This window comes from Podarcis vaucheri (assembly GCF_965113315.1).
Source record: "Podarcis vaucheri genome assembly, chromosome: 16".
In the NCBI taxonomy this organism is placed as follows: Eukaryota; Metazoa; Chordata; class Lepidosauria; order Squamata; family Lacertidae; genus Podarcis; species Podarcis vaucheri.
In genome coordinates, this window is record NC_138754.1 from 42072073 (window position 1) to 42097275 (window position 25203).

General features: G+C 44.9%; 2 protein-coding genes across 3 annotated transcripts in view; one reads left to right on the forward strand and one right to left on the reverse strand.

Annotated features, from left to right (window-relative positions):
* Window positions 1-13192, reverse strand: BRI3BP (BRI3 binding protein). Of its 2 annotated transcripts, none has more exons than XM_082203835.1 (3): window positions 12977-13192; window positions 5786-5888; window positions 1-1216 (listed from the first exon to the last, which is right to left on the reverse strand). In XM_082203835.1, the coding sequence occupies exons 1-3, from the start codon at window positions 13175-13177 to the stop codon at window positions 798-800; spliced, it is 723 nt and encodes a 240-aa protein (XP_082059961.1). In that variant the 5' UTR covers window positions 13178-13192; the 3' UTR covers window positions 1-797. The 2 variants fall into 2 exon arrangements, with proteins under 2 accessions (XP_082059961.1, XP_082059962.1); XM_082203836.1 differs by lacking the exon at window positions 12977-13192 and adding an exon at window positions 6774-7582.
* Window positions 13193-21205: 8013 nt separating this feature from the next.
* The window catches only part of AACS (acetoacetyl-CoA synthetase), a 59711-nt gene continuing 55713 nt past the window's right edge, over window positions 21206-25203 (forward strand). Inside the window, exon 1 of the mRNA XM_082203788.1 lies at window positions 21206-21460. Coding sequence (XP_082059914.1) covers window positions 21343-21460 — 118 coding nt within the window. The 5' untranslated portion in view covers window positions 21206-21342. The remainder of the gene's footprint in view (window positions 21461-25203) is intronic.

The following is a 25203-nucleotide window of genomic DNA, read 5'->3' on the forward strand; positions in this document are numbered from 1 at the left end:
GGGAGAAACTCTTGCAGCAGGGATAGGGAACCTGTGGCCCTGCTGATGTTACTGGACTCTAATATCTACCAGACTCAACTATCATGGTCAATGGCCCACCAAAGTCTGGAAGACCACAGGCTCCCAATCCCTGCTTCAATTTGGCCAGCTAAGGGAAAAACACAGAAAAACCCACAAGTTCTTCTTTAAAGAGCACTTTGTGTCCCACAGATGCCCTCCTCCCTTGCCACTAAGACCCATGGTGTGTGATCTTCTATTCTAATTAGAAGAAATTCCTTCCACTGCAATCATATAAAAAGGCAACTTGAGGTAATAAAAGTAAGTCATTGGTGAGAGCGGGGGGGGGGGGGAGGGGATTAAATTATAAAAATGAGAAGCTGACCCCCACATTTTTCATAACGAAAGCATTTGATAGAATTCTTTAAGCTTTCTCTCTTCAAAATGTCAAATCTGCATAAACCTCATTTTAATTTTTAATTAATTTTAAATAGACTACTCAATATGCCTTTATAAAAACCTTTTACAAAATATGTTCTAAATGCTTGGAAAAAAGTAAGCGGATAAAATTCTACTCATGGAGGAAAATCTCTGAATATACAGCTAAAGAATCTTATCTTACAAGTGCATTTTTTTCTTTCAGTATATTGTCTAGATAAACTAATGTTAACATTTAACGGCTTAATGTTGCACATTGTTTTATCCATGTTGGCTTGTTGCTTCGCTAACTTTTCATGAACTAGAGACAGTGCTTGGTGATTTCCTAGAGAGCTGGTGTTGAAAGTGAGATAAACCATGTTTCATTGGTCACCTCCTCGATCCATGTTTTCGATCACTCTAGAAAGACGTATGTTCAGGAGTCGGATCTGGCTGTCAAGATGGTCAATCTTCTCCTCAAGGGTGCTGTGGCTGTTCCTCCTCCAATAGAAGCCAACAGGTCCGGTCATGAAATAGACAGCAACTACAAAGCACAGTGGAAGGACAGCATGTTCTGGCTCACCTTCATATTTCTGAAGGATGTACACACAAGAAAGTGCAAAGAGGGCGACCCTCACGATCCAGAAGAAGCGGCCACACAGCACATGTAAGAGATAGAAGAAGAACCCAAGGAGGAGAGAGACAAACCAATAAGCAAGCAAGATGGCGCCAATCAGCAAAAGAGCACGGGTGGGGTTGTTGGCGAGGGACCCAGGGCTGAAATAATGGGTCAAGTTGGAACCTGAAAATTCAAACAGAGAAAGCTTTATTTGATATGATCACTACCTTTGTAGATACAGCTATGAATAATACCATAATTAAAAGCATAAGGAGAAAACTCCTAAATGATGCTTTAAATGCAGGAAACTATTTCAGCAGAAGAATGAAAGAGTTGAACATATTATAGTAGTTTCTAAAGATGGCGGCAGGAGAATAATACACTGCCTCACCTCCTGTAATGCTTACCAATGATACAAAAGAAATTATTATTTATATACACTAAAACATTGCAGGAAACAAATTTTAAAAAGAGGAAAATAAAAAGACACATTTCTGCCGCAAGGAGCTTTCCCTCTAATTTTTGATACTGAGGGAGACAGAATGAGTGAGTGGAGGAGGGAGAAAAGCAAGGATAAAGATAAGAAAATGCTGGGTTTTTGTTTTGTTTTTTGCAGTGAAGGGAAAGGACTATAGGATTATAACCAAAGAGTTCACAAGAAAAATAGGTTTGAGGAAGGATTTGAAGGGGAGCAAAGAGGTATTCTGGGAAAGACCTCTTGGAATGGAGATCAGAGAGGGAGAAGAGATGGATCTTAAGGGACCTTACATCAAGTCAGACTATTGGTTCATCTAGATCAGGTATCCCCAACCTTCAGCCCTCCAAATGTTGTGGACTACAACTCCCATGATCCCTAGCTAACAAGATCAGTGGTAAGGGATCATGGGAGTTGTAGGCCAAAACATCTGGAGGGCCACAGGTTGGGGATGCCTACAATGCCTGAGAAGTATTTCCCATCTCTGCCTGGAGATATCAGGGGTTGAATCTGGGACCTTCAGCATGCAAAGAATGTTCTCTACGACTGAGGTACAACCTATTCCCACTTCCCTGGTGGTACTCTGCTTCCACTGAAGCAATCCAGGAAACTAAAATTCCTAATTTTCGACAGGGCAAACATAAAATGCCCTTCCTCCAACCCTGTCGTGGGATGGCATAATCAAACTCTTAAGGAGATGCATTTACAGCTGGCGTTAGTTACAAGCAGCACTCTGTACCCCCCCCAAGAGAATTTCTTGTGTAATATTTGCATTTACACAGGATGGGATTAAAGTAATGGGTCCCACTAGTGGAAGCCAGCACAAATGGACTTTCTCCCTGCCTGCACTTAGCTTGAGGTGGGGGTCGGGGGAACCCCCAGAACAGTGTGTGGGGAGGAGGGGAAATTGTTCCACCTGGCAAGCTGAAAAGCTTGTTCTGATGGAATGACTGCCATAGCTCAACAGAATCCCTCCCATAAAGTCCTATTCAAGTCGCTTACTTGTACACTATCATTGACGGGGAGTTGTTGTTACATGGGTAGTTGTAACTACTGGCCCATAGTTCCTGAAGGAGGAAGTCAGATAAAATAACATTCTTATAAGAAAGCTTATTTAGGCTGCTGTGTACATTTACTTGAGAGAAAGCTCCAGTGAACTTAATGGGACTTGCTTCTGAATGGATAGGCACATGATTGAACTGCTAAGGCTTCTATCCTAACTACATATTTTAACTATGTGATCCCCACCCCACAACATCTGTATTTTGTTTCTAACACCTATACCAGATAAGGACTGTGATTTATATTTTGTACCGATATGTACAGGTTGTGTAGTTCTAGCGTTAGGCAGTCCTTGTATATGTATTCAGGGGATAATTGGATCTATAACTGTTAAGGAGTGTAGGTAGCTGTCTTCAGATTGATTGATGTACAGGTGTGTTAGTAGATGTGGATAGTGAGTGCTAGGCTAGATCTAGACACATCAGAGAAGCAGTTCAGTTAAACTTGTTGTAAACTCATACAGGGAAATCTGGTAGGGAAAGACTGGACTCCACAGCGCCATCTGGTGTCACAGCGTTATATCACATATAAAACACATATAAAACACTTTTTCTTTACCAATCTAGCTGAGTTCTTAAAACTATATTAAGTGAGTGGAAATTCTGTTATGGAATTTGACATTTTATAGTTTGCACTATTTATAGATTTTGATGTTTTCCATTTAATGTTTATTATTTTACATATTTTTCTTTGCAAACCACTTTATATTTTTTCTGATGAAAATTACTACTACTACTACTGCTGCTGCTGCTGCTACTAAAACTTCACACATAAAACTTGAGAGAGCTTGGAGAATGCTGTGTGGTCCCTGGTTCAGCTACAACTGAATGGAGCAACTGTAACTGTCCAAGGAACAGGATGACAGAGGTTCATGCTATGGTTTGGGGCAGCTGCTTCCACAAGCTGCAGCAGTACTGCTGATCACTGCATGGCATCTGGGCCAGGCAACGTCCCAATTCCAGCAGCCCCAGCATTGACCAGGGAGGAGTGTGTGGGAAGTGTTGATGAGCTGGGTATGGGGTCTCAGTGGTTCTACCTGTTCAAATATTGGCAGAACCAACTGTCCCATCCTTGGAAGAGAGTGGGCTGACTGAGGGAGGGAGATGCTCTGAGGAAGACTAGGGTGAAGTCCTTCCCCTCCTACCCCAAGTATGAGAAGTGGTAAATGAAGGTTAGCTGTGTAGAAGAACAGAGTAAAGTTAGGAGGGATATTGCAGGAGCTGATCTCTCAGCAGACCAGGATGAAGGGCTCAGAGTCATGAATGTGTAGGAAATAAAGAATGTAGCAGAGAAGAGGCCAACAAACCCAGAAGAGCGTTTCCAGTGAGCCCTGTTCAGGCATTTTCTCTTCATGCGTGAAGGAACTTTAAAGCTAAATTTGCACACCCTTTCCCCTTGTTCCTGCCAGCCTTGCCTCCATGCTGTCCATGCACTGGGGAAAGGTCTGAAGTGAAAAGCCTCCCCAACACATGGAGGCTGCCCACTTCAGCTGAAACCATGAGCCCATGGGAGCAGCCTATGCTTGATGTTAAGAATAGGGCTCCTTTTAACACACTTTCCCCCTTCAAACGAATTAATGTGTGAGGAGTGACAACGATGTTACAGCATCCAGAAATAACTTATGATGACTGGAAGCTGGAAGCTAATAGCTAGAGCACCAGGCTCTCAAAAATGCAAGACCATACACTAAGCCAGGGAAGGCAACGACTGCCTGGATCTTGCAATAATTAACAGGGGAATAAGGTGGCTTTTTGCACAGTACGGCAAAGTGAGAAAGAATTATCAGAAGTGTACATAGTTAGAAAATTATATTTAGACAATAACTGGAATAATCCAGGCATTACAATAAAAGAACTGGGGACCTTGGGGCTCAAATTATGACACAAAACCCTTCAGGCAGCCTCAAAGGATGGTTTTATTGCACAAGTAAAAGCCTTTGCTCACTTTCTACTTCCCAACAAATGCAGATAAACTAGGACTAAAGCTACCTAGACAGAAAGACTGGCTGCCCAGCTAACTGAAGCATGCAAAATGTCCCAACCCAGGAGAAAGTTCAGGAAACGGGAAGATAGAAGTTCGAATTCTGGGCAAAGGTTTGCTGGGAAAGGTCCACCCAGAAGAATGTATAATAACCGAGACAGAAGCGGATGAACTTTCTATAAGTTTCCCCCACCCCAACATCAGTGCATTATTATTAAAATCCCCCATAGCTCCAAGTAAGCAATTTGACATAGTGCACCTACAAAACGCATTGTCTTAGAAGGGATTATATATAACATAAATATATCTTAATGACTTTTATCACAACAATTATTCTGTAGGGACTACATCAATTTACTTCATCAAGTAAGGGGGAAAGGGTTTTTAAAGGGCTTCTTCCTCTTTTCCCTTGAGAATTACAAGAAGCAAATAAACCACAAGGCAGTTTTCTTTCCTTTGCCCCTTTCAGAGGGAAAAAGGATGTTGCCTAATGTCCAATTGAGTTATGCTAACTTTTCAGAGAATGTATTCAATCCTGCATCTTAGGCAAGAATCCATCTCTAGGCATAGTATAACTGACAGTGCAATCCTATAAATTTCTACTTAGAAGCAAGCCCCCTTTGAATCCAACTGGGCCCATTTAAGTATTGCAACCTAAGCCACAAGCCCACTTTCCACCCACACCATCAATGACTTCTATCTGTCATATGCCTTCAGGGGATGAAATTAGATATCTTAAGAGATGGCCTTGGTTTCTGCTTGCCCTTTTATTTATTTATTATTCCCAGCCTTCCCCCCCAAAGAAGATCAAGGTGGCAAACAAGATATCTTATGGATGCTTTTCATCAAGCGCAGCGTGATGGTGTGGTGTGGACAGGATCTAAGGAGATGTGAAGGTTGACCCTCGGCTCTTTTGACCTTCAACCATCCTGGTTAATGCCTGAGTGAGAACAACTGCCTTACAGCAGGGGAAGGGAACCTTTCCACCTGGCAGACCAGATCCCTACCTTCCCCCACCCCAGGAGGTCAACTTTAACATGTTGGTGCCCATACTTACCACTGTTGAGAATCAAACTATTTATGTTTCTTCCATCGAATTAAGGAACTGTACATACCATTTTGCTTCAAAACTACTTCATATTTAGAAAACCTACCTTAAAGTTGTTCCAGAACCTATGAGTTTATTAAACAGTAGAACTGATGAAGGAAAAACCAACTCTGCATTTCAAACGTACCATCAATCCCAAGGACATCCAGAAGATCAGTCCATATTCTCCAAAATGTATCTACTAGAACATCCACACCATATACAAATCGCTCTGTCAGTTTGGAGAAAAACTGGAAAAACAGAGCAGAGACAAACCTTAGAAGTTTTATTCCACTTACAATACTTGAAGAATTTGTCACCCCAGTTCTTACATACAGTTCTTAACCTTAAATCAAATGTACAGATGCAAAGGCAGGCACAGTATTTGAAAGTGGTAGGAGAAGTGTTCTCTGCACTTGATCAGAGGCACACGTATTCTAGGTTTGGACCCAAGTTCTGAAAATAAGTTCTGGGGCTGAACCCAGAAGCTGTTTTACATAGAGTCAAACTGTTGATCAAACTAGTCCAAAAGTAGTGTTCCCTGACTGGCAGCTGCTTTCCCAAATCTTGGGCAAGTAAATCTTAGCTGGTCCTGCTACCTGAGATCTTTTTTAAATGGAGATGCTCTAGACAGAACCTAGGACCTGATGCAAGCTAGTATGTGCCACTGAGACAGGAACCCAGAAGTGAGATACTTCACAGGGTTGGGAGACCATAACTGATCAATATTTTGCACATGAACAGCTTTATGCTATACATGACTCAGGCATGCTGAAATCTGTAGATTACAATGGACTGAAGCAAAGCTAAGATTAGGCTTTAAATATTTGCTTTTTCTAGTCTACAACTGAAACAATTCAAAAAAAAACACCAACAACAACAAACAAACAAACACTTTCAACCAATTCATTACAGGTAATTTGAGAAATAGGCACTCTTGGGATCCTCACACTCACAGAAATACCTGACATTCCAATGTGCAACTGTCAAGATTTTTAAGGAAGGTTAATGATATGCACATGTCACTATTTTATTTTGCAAATGAAAGCAATTTCAGGCAAACAGCACAAAACTGTTAAGTATATTAGTGGGGGAAAGTGAAATAAAATTATAAACATGCTTTATTCATTACCAACCCAACCCAATGGACTCCCATCATTCTTCTGAATTAAATATGTGTCATCAAGGTCTCCAGTATCTTGTGACCTATGGTGGAGATTAAATGAATGAACAACTAACAATGGCTGGTAAGCTTCCTGCATGCCACAAAATCTTCCTCTGATTTTTCTTCTTCCATCACAATTCTTCAAGATTTCTCTTGGAAGGCCTACACTATGCTTCACTTAAACCACTCTCCTAGAGTGTGTGGTTTTTTAAAAAAAGAACCCTTCTGTGCACACTAGCTACTGCTCAAACATGACCCTGGTAAATGAGCTAGAAGAAAGCCTTGTGAAAACTAACCAAGTATTCAATGTCTATCGCTCCTATGTTACTGTTAGATGGACCAATTATACCAGAAGATTGCTTAGTTTTCTTCCCATGTCTGGATTATGGACTGGTCCACATATGCAAGATGAGCTGGTTTTCAGGCTGCTTTTTTTAAAAAAAACCCACTCACCAAGTAAAAACAAACAACTATGCAACAAGGAAAAGGTGTCCAAACTAGCTTTTTTCCAGATCTGGAAAAACATTTTTTAACCTAGGGGAGGCCTTTAGCTCCTCCCTCATAACCCAATTTCCATTGCCCTCTTCTGCCCTACCTCATTTGCCGTATTCTACTCTGTGATATAAAGATGTCTGCAAACATGACATGAAGGCTGGCATCATCAACCCCACCATGTGGGAATCCCTTGCAGACCACAGTGCTTGGAGACAGTCAAGTCGGGCATCTGCAGCAGCACAACCGGATGCCTCCATCTGCCCCAACTGCAACAAAAAATGTCTCTAAAGCCACAGCAGGTGCTGTAGCCTTCTAGCAGTTTGACCTCACCCTTAAAGGCGCACTCCTCCATCGTCTCCAAAGACAGGCGGGTGGCAACCAACGAACTGTAATTTCCACTACTGTTTGCTCCTCCTTCCCACTTGTGCATCTCCATGCAGCTGAGAATTGTGTACAGATCAGCAGCGGCCTTCAGACATAGGCTGTTTCCAGCCCTACCCAGAGACCAAATCTCACACTTTCCACATGCAAAGTATGTGCTCTACCACAGATCCCGCCCTTTAATGTTCATTTTATAAACTGCATGTATCCCAAGTCTGTCCTGCTCCACCAGATGGACAAAGAATCTGATTCACTATGAGGCAGCTTCCTATGTTCCCAGGATTGCAGCATCTCCTCCTCCTCCAACAATGTCTCTCTCTTACTGCCTTCTTCATTTTCAGCTTTCTCCATCCTTACCACACTACCCATTTTTTAAATCTCTGAGCTCTCCATATTACACCTCAATTTGCTGTCTATGAAGACTGCAAAGTCCTGTGGATAGGGGCTGCATAATAACTACATCTATCCACCATGCCACTGGCAGAATATAACCATGTTGCACAATAACTACTCAATAATAAAAGTACATGACTTCAGATAGAACATGCCTGAAATTGCAAGCTACAGAGAAGTGGTTTTTAAATCCTGGGGCTCCTTGGTGAAATTATCAGCTCCCCCTGCCCAACAATTTCTGATGTTCCCCTGCAATGCACAATCACAGGGAAGTGTTAAAACATTCTGTGTATACACTCAGTTGCCCAAGAGGAGATGCCTGGCTAGTACCCCACAAGAACTGGCAGAATGCCTTACATGGGATTAATACACAGGAATTCCTTGGCAAAGAAATAAAACAATGTGGGTCTGATAAGCAATTCTTCAGAATCAGCAAGAAGTAGGACAACTCCAACAAAATTTTGCTTTCTGGGTTTAATTTTTGAGCATCAGATATCAGGTATTTGAAGAAGTGTGCATGCACACGAAAGCTCATACCAATAACAAACTTAGTTGGTCTCTAAGGTACTACTGGAAGGAATTTTTTTATTTTGTTTCGACTACAGCAGACCAACACGGCTACCTACCTGTAACTATGATTCTGTGAGTTGGTTTTCAAGACCTGCACTTTGAAGAGACTCTCAGGTATCAGCTTATGATGAATAGGAAGGGGAGGCGGCACATTTTCCATTTTTCTAAAGGCACTGAAGGAAAATGAACCAGTGTGTTCCCTCATGTAACAATAAGCACAATTTCATTTAAAGGATAAAAAGTATTCCTTATTTCATAATATTTCCTATACACACTACCCTCCGCCTATCTAATTTCCCTTCCCCATAAAGAGGCATCATTTTTGGAAACATGACCTTTCTGCTGTGGTTTCCGTGGACAAGAGAAAGAGATGGTGACAGCATCTCGGCTTCAAAGCTAAGCTTTGCAATCAAACAGCACCTTCACGCAGAAAGGGAGGTCACGAAAGGAAAAGCAACAATTTCTGTGCTGCTTTGGCAGGATGTCAGGCAAGTACTGCCAAGGAGCAAAAATACAAATAGTGTGGGTAGATGTCAAAGATAGAAACAAGTCTTCTAGATTGAGGCAAGGTCATTAGTTGGGGTTCCCTTTTTCCATAGTGTCCAAAAAACTTCAATTCCTGTCCTCCAGGTTCAAGCTCAAAGGAATCCTTCCATTTCTTATAGGTGCAGCAGGTTGGATATTCAATGCCTCCACCTATGTATTTACTTAAGGGATTTAGTATATCCTGCCCTTCAGTAAAAAAAAGGGGGGTCCCAGAATGATTTACAAAAATTGCCAGTGATAATAAAGTCCCCCCTTTTAGGCTTACAACCTAAAAGGCATGACAAAAAAGGAAAAGGAATTGAAGGAGGAGAAACCTTTATGTGCAATATCACTCAAAAAAAGCACATTCCAGTAAAAAAAATTTCCATTGGTTCCTTAAAGTAGCAGCCCAGGAAGGAATTTCAGCAATCAATGCTGAGAAAAGCTGCATCCACATTCTCCATTCTTACAGAGAATTGATACAAAGCTTTACTGTCTGCCTTTCACAATTCAATCTCTAAGACTAAGTCATGGATGCAACCACCCAGGGCCATCTTTACCCAGGGTGCAAGGGGTGCGGGGCACCCAGGCGCTGAATTCCAGCAGGCACCCGCAACTGAAGCGCTTAACTATCTACCTGTTACAAAATAATAAATAATTTTGATCAAGCTAGAAAAACAAAATACATACATACCTAGGTATTACCGAAATGTATACCTACTGTTTCACTAAAGGACTTTCGACTTTGTGCGCTCATTTACCAAAGACGTGCCGGACCAGCAGTGGCGCTTGTCATTCTCAATGGCGCCATGCACACGAAATCAACTCTTACATCAAAATATTGTGTTATGTATTGTATTGAGCTGCCGCAGCTGCGCTACTATGCGGCAGTGGGGTCAGCAGCACCTTTGACACGACTGATGTTTCTCCTAAGTAGATGCCAAAACAATACTTATAAATTTAAGTGTGGTGGTATTGTGTACTTAAGTATAAGTGTATTGCAAATAAATGAGCAAATAAAAAAGTTTGCTTCTTTTTCCTCCCAGGCGTAAGCATGGTGTCTGACATAAGCATAATAAAAATTAATTGGGGGGCTAAATTAAATTGGGGGGCGCTGGGCGGATCTTTGCACCCCGGCGGCACATATGCTAAAGACGGCCCTGCAACCACCCATAACCGTAGTCTAAGGGATATATTTTCTCCTAGAGAAGCTGCTAGGAGGAGGCAAATGGATGAGGCAGGGGAGGATACCAAAATCTTCCTCAGTTTTCCCATTTTGAATCCTCCTCCCCAGGTTTCAAAGCCAGGGAAAATGGCCACTTCTGCACTGTTATTTATCTGCTTTCCACTACTCAAACCCCAAGGAGCAATTCCAGCAGAGGGGGGAAAAAAACACTGGGATCCTGCAATATGAATATGTGAGTAATGTGTTCTTTGGTCTCTGCAGCCCAGAGAGATGTCCCACTAACACGCTCCCATGAATTGCAAGGAAGGACAGTGCCCCTGCACCGTAAGAGCTGGATAGGAAAAGGAATTTTGACAGCCAACCAATACACGGGTCAAACCAGTGGAAGATTGTGTGCAAGAGGGAATTTTTGACAGGTGTAGCTTGATATAAAGAGGTGAAGAAAAGTTGCATCAATTGAATGGATGTTTAAATATATTCTGCTCAATCAGATTGAAATTTGCCTAATTTACAATCTTCTGGGGAAAAAACAAAAAGCCCTGCAACCAGCTGGTGACCCAGCAGAAGTTGGCTTGTAAGGTCCACCATTTACCAGCTCTTGAGTCCTGACCACTTTCAATGTAGAAACACACAGCATCTCCTCCCCACCTTTTATAAGAGATCATTACAGTATATTGATTTGTTTATTAGACTGGACTGCAGTCATTCAGATAAAATCATTGGATTTTATTTATTTAGTACAGTAAATTGTGTAGAACATCTAGTTGTCTTATGCACTTCACAACAGATATTTCAGCTCAATTAATCTATTGAAGGCACCATGCTGAAATCATTTCAGATCTGTTTAGGTAAAAAGCTAGAAGTCACTAAGAAAATATTATTTATCATTTATCAGGCTGCAATCCTATGCACAGCTATTTAGGGCTTACTTCTGAGGATTGCAGTGGTACCTCAGTTTTCAAATTTAATCTGTTCCGGAAGGCCGTTCCAAAATGTTTGAAAACCAAGACTCAATAGGCAACTGCTAGGTCTCCAGATCTTGCACTCAGCCTTGTAGGTTCAACTTCCGAGGCTTGATCGAAAACTGAATCATTTACTTCTGGGTTTTCAATGTTCAAAAACCGAAACATTCGACTTCCAAAACATTAAAAAACCAAGGTACCTCTGTATAGGATTACAGTGTCAATTCCTCTTTTATCTCTTGCCCCCTTCCCCCTACTGTTGTTATAAATGCACTTACTAAAATCATTATCATAATTGGTTCAGGTTAACTTATTTGTCAAAACCACAAGGTCATAAAATTATTACTACAGTACTGCTATTTATTTCAGTTCTGAGTGTTTGTCAAAGCCAGAGGTCTCATTAAAAAATAGGATTATGTCTTATACTCTTCTAAGCTGCCCACAAAACATGTTTTGGACAGCAACAGAACTTATAAAAATAAAAATACTTAAAATTCCCCTTACAGACACACAACTAAAAAATGGGTTAAGCAGTTAATAAATCATATAATAAAGACATTAATTATTAATTTCAAATATTTGTGCTGCCGTGTCAAAGTCCAACAGAAAATATAATTTTTGCTACATACATAGGCTGCAGCACTGTCCCCCCTTCACCTGGGAGCAAGTCCCATGGAACTCAACAGGGCTTTCTTCTATACAGGTATAGGAGATAGGGCTGGGCTGTTAATCCACCTTACACCCCTTCAGGACCCCCCCCCAAGCCCTATTCTTATCAATATTTAAGTCTCACCATTACTATTTCAGTTCAATTCATTTGTCAAAACCACAGGGCCATAACTCCATTCCTATTGCCTACTCCAATTATTATTTTGTGAAAACAACAAGGTCGAAAAACATTCCTGGTCCTTTCTTCTTTCATTATTCCTTATTCCCATTGCTATTAGTCAATTATTTTATCAGTGATGCTATCATAAAGGCATTCTTATTCCTTACTCCTATTCCTCAGTCCTATTTTTACTATATTCTGCCAAGGGCAAGCTCCAACTCCAGTTATCACCCCTACCGCTCACTCCTACCCATCACTACTGCTACCATTTTAAACAGAACTGCATTTTATTAGCCTACAAAAAGGAACCCAATACGAAGATCTAAACAAATGCTGTGACAGAAAGGCTGAAAGCAGCATTTGCCACTGAATTGGTTGCGCGCGCGAAGACACACCAACACCCCCCGCTTCTCCCCCCCCCAGCCCGGTTCACACGGATTCTTTCTATGCTGTTCGTCAGGCTGTTTTCGTATGTATTCTTTTGCAAAGGAGTCCGCTTGACTGTGCTTGCTATGGACCAAATTTCCCCAACCCATCCAGACATTCCCTCCACGTCATTCTTCGGCAAGGAGAATCTTTGCAGCCGCTGTGAAGTTGGGGGTTTCCCGTTACAGTCTTCTTATCTTGCCACGAGACGAGCCCCTCTCCTTCCTGACAGAAACCCAGAGGGCACGGATCTTGCCTCTCCGGCTCACTCTCTCGCTCCCCGCGCCCCCATCGCAAGGCACCTGCCCCTTTTTATCCGCTGCAATTAAACCGGAATCCGCGTGTCCCCCCCCCCCCGCCCGGGAGCGCCAGGGCTGCCCCTCGCCAGGCCGGGCCCGGCGCCTCACCTTCTGCAGGGCGCGCACGTTCTCCTCGCCGAAGAGGCCGCTCACGCCCTGGTAGACGCCGCTGGCGGCCCTCCGGAGGCTGTTCTGCTTGTCGGCCCCGCGGCCCCGCGCCGACCGGGCCCCGGGCGCCGCCAGCAAGAGGAGCCAGAGCGAGAAAAGGAGCAGCAGCAGCCGCGCCCGCCGCCCGCCTCGCGCCGCCATCTTCTCGCGCGCGCCGCCGCCGCCGGCCACCAGCCGCGGCCTACTCGTAGCGGCGAGGCGAGCGTGAGGGCGGCCGAGGCCGTTCAGAGCCGCGCTCCCCCCGCCTCGCCCCGCGTCGTGGCCCGGCCGCCTGCCTTCCCGGCGGGGCAGCGCCCCCTCCTGGCGGCCGCCGCCTCGCCTTCCTTCCTTCCTCAGAGAGGAGCGGACCTGGCCCTTGAGACCCCGACCGGCCTTGTCTTACTTCACAACGCTCGCTTTTTACGGTTCATTCCACACCCAAAGCCCTGGTGGTGGTTGCTTGAATGTGTCATTTATACCCGGCCGAAGTGTGGGAGGCCACCAGCCAGGCTTTCCCCAGCTTGCATGGCAGGGGGTTGGACTAGATGCCCTCTGGGCGCCCTTCCAACCAACTCCACCATTCTAGGAGTCCAAATCTGTCTTCTGTGGGGCTTCCTCCCTGGGAACTGTATAGAAATTCAACCTAACTACTAAAAAGGGAATTGTGGGCAGTGCTGGTGGTGCCAGGCTATTTTGCATCCTAGGCAAGGCTACCTACTTGCACCCCACCAAAATAATAATAATAATAAAAAAATAGAAATAAAAACTCCAGTTTTCAAAAAATGGATGCCTTGTAGGAAAAAAAAAGAAAGGTGCAAAGGTTAAAACTGCAAAGTTTATTTTAAATTTCAATAATATTTAACACAACAATCTTTGATTATCTTCTTCAAATACAAAATAAAATGTTTTTGGCACACAAATCATTTTGAATAATGTGAATTGTGATGTTAAAATTTAAGTCTCTTGAAAGTTTCGATTTCAGGTTCATGGAAATCTCACTGTGCGTGCCTTTTCCTTTACTAATTTTGTTACTAATTCCTTCAGGTCAAGTGCTGAAATTTGCAAGTTATTTATAAGACACAATAAAAACTATTCTGTATAAAGCTGTGTCCCTCAAAGATCAGTACTGCGTCCTCTGAGGTCTTGAGCTGGAAGCTGCTGCCTAGCAGGCCTAGTGATAGCACTGACCCTGCATATTTACTTCCATGGGCCTTAGAATTTCAGCCTAACATGCAGTCCTGTGCACGCCTATTCAGAAGTAACCCAAATATTCTCAGGTAAATGAGCACAGGATCTTATTGATATGCCGCAGTCCTGGGAACCAGAGTCAGATTCTTGGTCCACCTAGCTGAGTATTGTCAACACTGAAAGGCAGTGTTTAGAATAGTAGAGTTGTAGAGTTGGAAGGGACCCAGATTTTTTAAATTTGCTGCTAAAATCTGCTGCATGAGATGTGCCTCCTCTGTTTAGGGTCCTGATCACAGGCAACTGTTTTGCCATTCTATCCCCTATCAGCATCTCCCAATGTGGGGTAGAATAGTAATGCGTAACCATGCACACATGCTCTTGGCTGCACATACACTGACAAAGCTACTTTCAGGAGGTTAAAAGCTATGCTTGATCATCTGTTAATGTCCTGCTGCTTCTGCTTTGGTCAGGGAAGGATTTTATACTTCGCACTTCAAGTGCAACAGATACATGTGAGATACAGATTTATTATTTATTCAATTTATATCCTGGCCTTCCAAAGGAGCCCAGGGTAGCCACAACAAGCAATAAAATAATAAAAGCATCTTTAAAACTATTCCAAAGCAGATGCAGGTAGCATTGTATATTTTAAAATATTATATACTAAAATAGTATATATCAAAATATGCCCTCTCAAGATGATAAAAAATATAAACTAGATTACTGACAATTTCCTGCATTTTAATAGTACTCCAGCAATTGAAAGGTAGGAAATTGTCAAGAGTACAGTAGTAGTAGCTATGTTTTTACCATTCAGGAGATGTCCACTTTGAGATGTGCTGCAGCCAACCTTTCTGCAATTCTACAAAGTCTGCACCAGGCTATATGTAGTAAAGCCCTGCTTGGGTGTACAGAAAGTAATGGCTTCAATATATTTTATGGGCAGCAATTTGTAAAAAGAAGAAGAGTTTGGATTTGATATCCCGCCTTTCACTCCCTTTCAGGAGTCTCAAAGCGGCTAACATTCTCCTTTCCCTTCCTCCCCCACAACAAACACTCTGTGAGGTGAGTGGGGCTGATTCCTCAGCAGTCAAACGTATGTGGAAAGGGTTCCTTGGAAGGCTTGACATGTTTTGATTAGTGCCAAAGAGACACAGGTTCAAATCCCATATGAAGCTCATTGGGTGACCCTGAACCAGTCACCAGATGAGGTTGGGGGTGCACCATGTGTACTGTATTGAGTTCACTGGAGGAAAGATAGGATCTAAAAACAAAACAAAATTCTGTTCAGTTTCATATTTAATACAATAATTGCCTGTAGAAGTCCGCTCGCTCCCTTTTGGTGCTGTGGTGTTGTGGGCGGCAGACACTCTCCTAATTCCCCGGGAAAGGAATTGCAGCATTGGCTTCCTGTCCTGATAGGGGGTGTGGGCCCCCACCACTTATCTGCTCCTGGGATCAGAAAATGGGGTGCAGGCTCAGACACGGGCTGGGCCAGGAGGCGGAGTCGACGGAGCAGCTCCCTGGCCATTTAAACAGCCCACACCTGGGGAACCTGCTTTTCCTTCGCCAGGGTCTCTCCCCCCCCCTGGTTCAAGGTACTGGTCAAGGACCTTGCTGTGGCTACGACTGTCACCGTATTCTGGGTCAGGGGAGAAATTGGCCCACCAGGGAAATTGGCTCCAGGCTGGTGGTTTTGCCTACCTAATAGCACTCGTCACAACTGGGTTGGGCATTGGGGCAATCCTTGTCTTGGATGGAGGGGAGGTTGTAGTCTCTGCTGCCCTTCCAAGCACTGGGGTGTCCCGTTAAAGGGATCCGGGGGACTTCCCATGTCCTCATGCCCAGCCGGGGACCAGGGCCAATGACACTCCCCCAGACAGTGGTCCCTGCAGGGGTCACCCTATTTGATATAAATCTTAGGAATCCCTGTCCAGATTGACCTATGCGTCACTTCCGGCAGACGGGCCTGAGGTGTTTAATTGCCCCATGCCCAAGCCAAATCTCTTTCATCTGTATTTAATAAAGTTGTGGCCTGTTTTGACTCAGACCAGTCTCAATGGTCTTTTAATTTTCTGGGCTTGGGGACGGGGGAGCACAATGCTTGGACCTGCAAGTAATTGGGTTAAATCCTGGAGGAGACATTGGGCAAGTCCTCACTATGGGCGGATCCAATGGGCACACATGACTTTCCCCAAAGAATCCTGGGGACTCTATTCCCCCTCGCAGAGCTATAATTTCTTGCATCCTCAACAAACTACAGTTCCCAGGAATTTTGGAGTGAGGGGGACTCATGTGGCTTTAAATGTCCATTGGATGTGCTTTAAAGCTATAGTGTGGGTCAGCAAAGATTAGCAGTAAACATTTGTTTGGCCCCTTTGGATCAGGATTCTAAAAGAACCTTTAAAATGTTTGGCTATTGCTTTACCTTAAGGGAGTCTAGGTGATATCATTCCATTTTTTCAATTTGCCCGTATCCGTTCAACATATCATTTTCTGTCTGATATTCTAGTGTTTTTATTTCTCTCTGTAAGTTGTGATGTGAGGGCTTGGACCTGAAGGCACTAATGAATGGAATGAATAAAGCCTAAGACTGCAATCATATATACACTTCCCTGAGAGTAAGCCACATTTAGTGGAACTTAGTTCTGAGTAGACATGTATAGGCAGTAAACTATTTAGGACTCCCCCCCCCTTCAACCAAGAAACTGAGGGCAGTGCGCGTGGTTCTCTGCCCTGACCTCCCATCTTATTCTCACCAAACACCCCCCCCCGCCCCCATGAGTTAGGCTAGAATGAAATATACCGACAGTTCCAAGGCCACCATACAATATTTTTTTAAGTGAGGCTTGTGGCAGAATGCGGATTAGAACTTGTGTTTCTCTTCCTTAGTCTAAAGCTTCAACCATTAGGTCATACTGTCTCTTCCTTTGCCAGGCACAACCTTGGTCATCCTGCTTTATGATAAAGTTTCTCTTTATTTGACTTCAGTTGGCTGTACTTGCAATCAGTAGCCACTGAACAGTGTTTGCTAATACCCTGTTGGCCCCCGATACAGTGGTACCTCAGGTTACAGACGCTTCAGGTTACAGACTCCGCTAACCCAGAATTAGTACCTCGGGTTAAGAACTTTGCTTCAGGATGAGAACAGAAATCATGCAGCAGAGGCGCAGCGGCAGTGGGAGGCCCCATTAGCTAAAGGAGTACAGTGGTACCTCAGGTTAAGAACCGTTTCAGGTTTAGAACGGACCTCCAGAATGAAATAAGTTCTTAACCCGAGGTACCACTGTACTCCTTTCACATCCATCCATCTGTGTGACTTGTGTTGAAATAAAAGTCTATTGCTTCCCTCTGTCTTCAGTGGGTTGTGTGTGTTTTGTAGCAATCAGTGACTGCTGCCAAAGTGATTGCAAACACCTCCCTGAGTGCTCAGCCTTGCCTTTTCACATCCGCCTATGTGGGAACCAAAATACATGCGCTTACCATCCTCTGCCCGACCATCAAGCTTGCCTCTCTGATTGGTCACACCTCCTTTCAGCTTTCCAGCTCATTGGTCTTCCCGGGGTGAGTTTCTTCAACATCTCAGGCAATTGGCCAGGTCTTGTGTCAGCTTCTGCCTTGCTCCCTAGATGTTGCATGCTGCTGGCGCTGGGCTGATGTGGAACCAGTCAAGCGTCAGCCAATGGCTGCTTAATCTGACTGTGGTGTGCTGAAACAGGGGATTAATCTGCCCTCCCACCAAATGACTGAGCTGTTTGTTAAGAGAACTGTGCTAAAAGGATCACAGTCAGCAGTGCTTCAAACACACAAGCCATAAAATAACAAGATAAAGCAAATTTAATAACAAAATTAACCAGATGATCATTTCGATCATGACATGTGCAAGAAAAAGCCTGATCTGTCAAACAGCAGGTAAATATATTGGCCACATTCTTAGATGAGGTTGTTACCTAGTCAGAAGTTTATTGGGCCAACCAGAAATATATCCTCTTGGCCAAATGTCAGAATTGGAGCAAGGGGGGTATTTGAGACAACCACTTTGCTCTTATGCGTGTGTTTTCTGCCATGCTGCACATCTGTGTACTAAGGCATCACATGCGGGGTGTGACATGAAGGATGGCTGCCAACCATGGTAGGAGAAACTACACATTAAAATCCAGCTAGGTCACATGAAAAGCTTCCAGAGTTCTTAGCTGCAGTTTCACTCCATATCCCTTGTAATTATTGACTAAAATTTCATCTATAGTCTAGGTGCCACTACCATAGAGCATTGCTGCCTAGAGAGGAAGAGCAGTCTTACTATTATTCTACAGAAAACAGGAGCAGCATGGAAGAGAGTTGTCAAATCATTCTGGAAACCTCATTCCCTCCTTTACATTCATTACCCTCCCCACTTAAACCACTTAGATGTGTATGAAAAGATACATATTTGTGGTGTAGGAATGATACCCTGTGAATGCTCAGAGGCTGGGTCTCCAGGTCTTGGTTTTAACATAAAATTTCAGGGCTTTAGCATCTTCCTCAGGTTCTTCAGGGGAAGGAGTTAAATCTTATAGAAAGGAGCCAAAAGTTGGCGTAAGCTATTTTGTCACAGACCCCATTCATGAGTTTTGCATCCATGGCTGATGGCCATCTGTCGTGAATGCTTTACAGTGGTACCTCGGGTTACATACGCTTCAGGTTACATATGCTTCAGGTTACGGACTCTGCTAACCCAGAAATAGTGCTTCAGGTTAAGAACTTTGCTTCAGGATGAGAACAGAAATTGTGCTCTGACGGCGCGGCGGCAGCAGGAGGCCCCATAGGCTAAAGTGGTGCTTCAGGTTAAGAACAGTTTCAGGTTTACGGACCTCCAGAACGAATTAAGTACTTTACCTAAGCTACCACTATAGCTGAGATTCCAGCATCGCAGGGGGTTGGACTAGATCAGTGTTTCCCAACCTTGGGTCTCCAGCTGTTTTGAGACTACAATTCCCATCATCCCTGACCACTGGTCCTGCTTGCTAGAGATGGAGGGAGTTGTAGTCCAAAAACAGCTGGAAACCCAAGGTTGGGAAACACTGGACTAGATGATCATTGGGGTCCCTTCCAACTCCGCAATTCTATGAGTCTATGATTCTCTCCCTATTTTCAAGTTTGAATCGCCCCATTTCTCAGCACACTTCACTTTGTCCTGTAGGGCCAAGTGAAAGTACAATAGATCAGCAAAAGGAAGAGGCTCAATATCTATTAAATTACCGGGGGCAGCAGGCTCTGCTGCCTCTCTCAGTGTGCTCATCCTTGGGCTCATAATCTCACCTCCCTGTGGTCAAGGATTTGGGTTCCAGGAGATTTGGCAGCTGCAGAGATGCACTTTTTCTTAATATTGCTTCACCTTTACACTGGCTGCAACCCAGTGGCGTAGCGTGGGGGGTGCCAGGGGTGCCGGCCGCACCGGGCGCAACATTTTGGGGGGCGCGTTTGGCTGGCCCTCCTCGAGGAAGCAGGAACCCCACGGTCCTCGGACCTCCTCCGAAGCCTGGCGGTGGGGCGGAGAGACCTTCTCCCCGCGCCAGCCTTCGGATGGCTGTCCTGAAGACTTGCGGTGGGAGCAGTGGCGTAGCGTGGGGGGTGCAGGGGGGCCTGCTGCACCTGGTGCAACATCTGGGGGGGGGCGGAAGAGACTCGAGTGCTAAAATCCATGGGTTAGGGGGCGCAAATTACTTGCCTTGCCCCTGGTTAGGGGGCGCAAATTACTTGCCTTGCCCCGGGTGCCGAGAACCCACGCTACGCCACTGCTGCAACCCAGTCTGGAGCCTGAGGGTGCGCCTGCAGGACAGCTGAGTCACTCCTGAAGTCACTCTTGCATCTGAGGAAACTGGGAGATGCATTTGCAAGGGAAAGGGGACACTCTGAACTCTCTAAAGCTGCACTTACTTAGGAGTCATTTCCAGAGGGGTAAAAGTGCCATCGCTGCAGCATCAACGTCCTGAACATGTAGTATTTATTTAAAGTGTCCCCGAATTCATTGAAAAAAATCAGGTAACCTTAGTATACCTTGAGCAGAACTAGCATTGAATACACCCTCCTGCCTGGCCCACCACACCCTGTCCAGGGAAGCAGCAGTGACCCCGGTGTCAGGAGTCTGGCTCTGCCTCACCACCCAGGCTGCCACTGATCCCACAGAGCATATTTTCATAGGATTTTTAGAAATTCTGTTTCTGCTCCATCTTTCAAGGGTGGTCTCCCATCCAGGCGTTTCACTTCAGCAAGGTGACTGCCTCCATCTGAGCCCTTTAAGCATCCCTTCAAAACTACAATCCCTATAATTATGTTGGGGGCAGAACCGTGATCAGTTAAACTGGTCCGAAGCCAATGTAAGCATGGAGTGCAGAAGAAATGCCCTAAATCAGGCATAGGCAAACTCAGCCCTCCAGATGTTTTGGGGACTACAACTCCCACGATCTCTAGCTAACAGGACCAGTGGTCAGGGATGATGGGAATTGTGGTCCCAAAACACCTGGAGGGCAGAATTTGCCTATGCCTGCCATAAATAAACTCCCTTGCCTTTAATTCCAACTTCCCCAACTGGGGGGGGGGGGTGTGCTGCTTGTATTTACTGTCACTTTGGCTGTAGCTGTCTCTGATTAATAACAGAGCAGTTGAGGTAGGTGCAAGCTAAAATCTTTTGCATCTCTTTTTCTGTAGATGTGCCTGTATATGCACACATGACACACACAGAGAGGTACAGGAGATGCACAGGCATATGCATGTATATACACATTGCATTGCACAATTTATATACTTACAGTCATAGATCCGGTTTTATAAACGTACATACATATAGATAGTTTTACGCTAATCCCTTTGGCATCTACTGCTGCTGTGAATGCACCGCTTTCTATACCCCGCCCTTATTTGCATTGAAAAATAGACCTAGTTCCGTGAATGCACTCTTTCCTCCTCCTCCTCCATCAGCAGCCCTGGCGGAAGCTTACCGGGGAAACGGGAGGTGAGCTGTCCCTGAAAAGCGGCTTGCAGGAGGCGGAGCCCCCCAGTCACTCGCCCAGCGAGGAAGCGGCAGGGATTGCAGCCGGTGCGTCGCAGCAGCAGCAGCAGCAGCAGCAGCAGCCCTTGCCTGAGCTAAGCGCGACCTCGCCATGTCTGGGGCGCCGGAGATCATGGAATCGCAGGTGATGTGGGAGCCGGACTCCAAGCGCAACACCAAGATGGACCAGTTCCGGGCGGCGGTAGCTGCTGCTTACGGGATTCCCCTGGGTGAGTCTCTGCTGCCCTCTTGGCGCCAGCCCGGGGCTTGGGCATCAGGCGGCGGTGCCGCGAGGCTTGGCTCTTGGGGGGACCGAAGGAGGCGGGTTGCCGGGGCATCTTTCCTTGGTCGGGCGCCGGGTCTCGCCCGCGGCCAGTTGGCCACTGGGGCGAAATGGAGCCTCCGCGTTCAGGGGAAGTCTATCTCTGGGTGGCAGGGCTGGGGGGGGGGGGCGGGCGGGAGGGGTTTCCGTGAGCTGCTGGGCAGAGCAGTGCCCGGCAACCTGGTGCCCGCCCGAGGTCTTGGACTAGAACTCCCATCAGGCGGGCTGGGGCTCAGGGGAGGCGCAGCCCAAGGCTGGCCGGGGGGGGGTACCACTTGCTTATGGGTGCTCTTCCGTTCAGAGCCCTTTCGGCATTTGGCCTTGGCAATTTCACTTTAATGGTGCTAACTTAGCATCTCTGTTCCTAGCTCAGACCCATGCCCCTTTTAAAGAAACTGTTGTGAAGAATTAAAAATGGGGCTTATAATGCTCTGAGCATGTGCAGAGTATTTTCCCATTTCTGCTGAGCAACCGCCTCCTTGTACTTCAGTGCCTCCTGTAGGCCTGAGTGAGGCCTGGCAACAGATTCTGAGAACCGGTCATTGCTGAAAACCCATCCCAAGCCCTTGACTTGCAGCGGTTCTCCTGTCTTGTTCAGTCACAAATGTGAACCCTGTACCTGTCTGCATTGGTTGGCTCCAATAAAGGGTGTAGTACAGGGAAGCTGGGCACTTGGAAATATTTATTTATTCAGGTATTCAGTCTCCCCCTCCAATTTTCTTTGGAACAATTTTCCCCAAAGATCTGTGTATTTTTTTAAAAAATAAGATTCACAGCGATAAATGTAGATGTGACAACCGTGTTACCAGGTAACTGAAAAGAGTGTTTCCTTGGGCAAACACTTCTGTTCTGTTTTGCAGGTGATGGGCAACTTAACTGTAGCCACCAATGGCCTTGCCTGTACTGAAGGGACTCATAATACATGGGCCAACATTTTCAGTATCTGATAACAGTGATATTTAATTTTAATTGTATTTATTAAATTTGTATTTCACTTGAAGATCTCAGGGTTGTTCATGGCATATAACATACAGAATAAGACCACAAAGTGCATAATAAAAACCAGAACAAAGCAAGCCAACAACACCCTCTGTATGGAGACCTAAGCTGTGGTCTAGCAGGACCATGTGAGCTTGTGGCCTCCCTCCCGGGCTCTTCCCCTGGCTTTTTGCTGCCCTCTTGAGCTGAGCCAAGTTTGGCTGAAAGTGCTGTCCTAACGGGAGCTGCTGGCTAAACCATCATCTTGCTCATCCTTGGCTGCAGCTTTGGGTCTCTGTGAGAAAAGCAACCAACAAATGTAAACGTGATATTAAAGTGGGGGGGGGGCAGTATTGAGGGTCATAGTACAGTTGCCAAAGATTCAACAATGATTTTGTCATCATGGTGGAGGGAAGGTCTAAGTCTCTTAAGCTTCAGTGGGTGCACCTTTGCTCCGTTAACTTTCGTGGGGGAAGGTGGCTGATCTTGTCATGGCAGGGCAACACTCACACCCACCCATAGTGTTGGACTGGGATCTGGGAGACTTGGGTTCAAATCCCCACTCACTGGGTGATTTGGGCCAGTTCTGCCTCTTGGCCTACCCTACCTCACAGGTAGGTTGGGAGGATAAAATGGAAAGGAGGAGAGGTGTGTACACCACCTTGAGACCTTTGAAGGAAAGGTGGGATATACATAAAATAAATATTTAACTTTTTTTTTTAATTGGGCTATCATCTCCTGTCCTTTAGTCTTTTTTTCTGTTTTCCTTGTCCCAAAGAAATAAATCGACTATGCAGTCCCAAAGCAGGGGATTAATGGCATCTGTTTACCCTAACAAAGCCTTGTCTTACCTGTGAAGCTTAGAATGAGGTGGAAGAGTAGAGCGTGCTGAATTTTTCAACTTTCAAATTCCCAAAATGAGCGGTGCTAAAAAATTCTAACATGACTTGGGAATTCAATCTATATTTTGGTTAAATTGATATGATTTAGTTTTGCTTGGTAAATTAAATGTGTGTAAAATTCCATCAAAATCATTAAAAAGAATTGCCAAGTACTCATGTATAATATATTAATATTTTTATCTATATATTATACATATTTTATATTACCTGACACTTTCAGAAGGTAAAATTAAAGTTTTTGGGTTTTCCGAGAGCAGTTTATATCCTTTTTAATCAGACATAGATATACCAAGCTAAATGTTGTCCAGACACAAACATAATAACAGATTTGAATTCTTCACACCCAAAAACATATTTTTAAGATTCCCTCGCTGAGGAAGTTTGCAAGTATTAAGTTTCTCCCCCTAAAATGACACACCCTTGTGGAAGAGTTCTAAGGTGATAGTATGGGTTTTCACTTTGGGCTGCAGGATGCATTTAATAATAATAATAATAATAATAATAATAATAATTTATTATTTATACCCCGCCCATCTGGCTGGGTTTCCCCAGCCACTCTGGGTGGCTTCCAAAAGAATATTAAAATACTGTGATACATCAAACATTCTGAGGCTAACACCAAAATTCTGCATTACAAGTAGAAAATCAAGACACGGGGGAGTGGGTTGCAGTAAGACTTTCTCCCCAAGGAGTTACTTCTTTTTTTTACATGCTAGAATGTGGGAGACCAGTAAAAAAGGAAGGAGAAAGGACGTTCTCTGCTCAGAGTCTGAAGTGATCTAGTCCATTCTCCCACCTTATTTATAGACCTGAAATGGGGACAGTCACAGGAGCATAGGAAGCTGCCGGATATCAGTTTGGGTTGTTGGTCCATTTAGCCAAGTACTGTCCACACGGACTGGCAGCAGTTCTGCAAGATTTCAGGGAGGAGTCCTTTGCAGGCGTTAACTTGAGGTGCCAGGGACTGAACCTGGGACCTTCTGCTTGCAAAGCAATTGTTCTGTCATGGAGCTACTGATGCTTCCAGTGAATATAGGAAGCAGTCAAAGTCTGCTACAAAGTCATACTATCAGTCCATTTAGTTCAGTATTGTCTCTACACTAAACAAACCTTTGATCCCCACCCTGCACTCAGCTCTCACCTGTGGCTCCTAGAAGCTTGCCACAGTGGCCACACTCTGGGAAACGGCTTTGACTGGCCAGCTAATCCAGGTGTGAGTAGCTGATGAGTCTCAAACCTTCAGTGACTTAGGGACTTCCCCTGCATAAGAAGACAGGTTCTGGAGGATTGAGTGGACCAAGACCAAGAGTGGGTCCAATGGTCAAGAAGGCGGTTTCTGCACGTGCTGTAGAGGGAAATGTGGGGCAGATGGGGCTTGTCAACCTGGGAAGCTTAGCCCACCTAGGAGAAGGAAAGCTCTGATCCCAAACCTGATCTACTGTCTTGCGGGATATCTTCGGGAGTAGTATAGACTAGTGAGTAAACCCTACACAAATCTGGAGTGGAGTCCCTAAGGCGGTTGGATGGCATCTTGTATTCCAGCAGCCAAGCTGGTGCCAAACGTCTTGCTCTGCTTTCCTTTGGACCACATCAGCCGGGGGGGGGGGGCTTGTCATCTAGGCAGCCCAGGACCTCCATGCGCACTGCCCAGGCTTGTGCCCTGGAGAGGTCACCTGAGGGGTGCTGCTACTGCAGCAGTTTGACTTCATCCCTGGAGGTGCACTTCATTGTCTCTCCAGACGGACGGCCGCCAACTCGCAGTGGCTCTACA

Excerpts from the sequence above, each read along its gene's own strand:
- BRI3BP (XM_082203835.1), bottom strand. The coding sequence starts at position 13,177 with ATGGCGGCGCGAGGCGGGCGGCGGGCGCGGCTGCTGCTGCTCCTTTTC. Across the intron at positions 5,889-12,976 it reads ACGTGCGCGCCCTGCAGAAG|TTTTTCTCCAAACTGACAGA; the intron begins GTGAGGCGCCGG and ends CTGTTTTTCCAG. Across the intron at positions 1,217-5,785 it reads GGATGTCCTTGGGATTGATG|GTTCCAACTTGACCCATTAT; the intron begins GTACGTTTGAAA and ends TTGAATTTTCAG.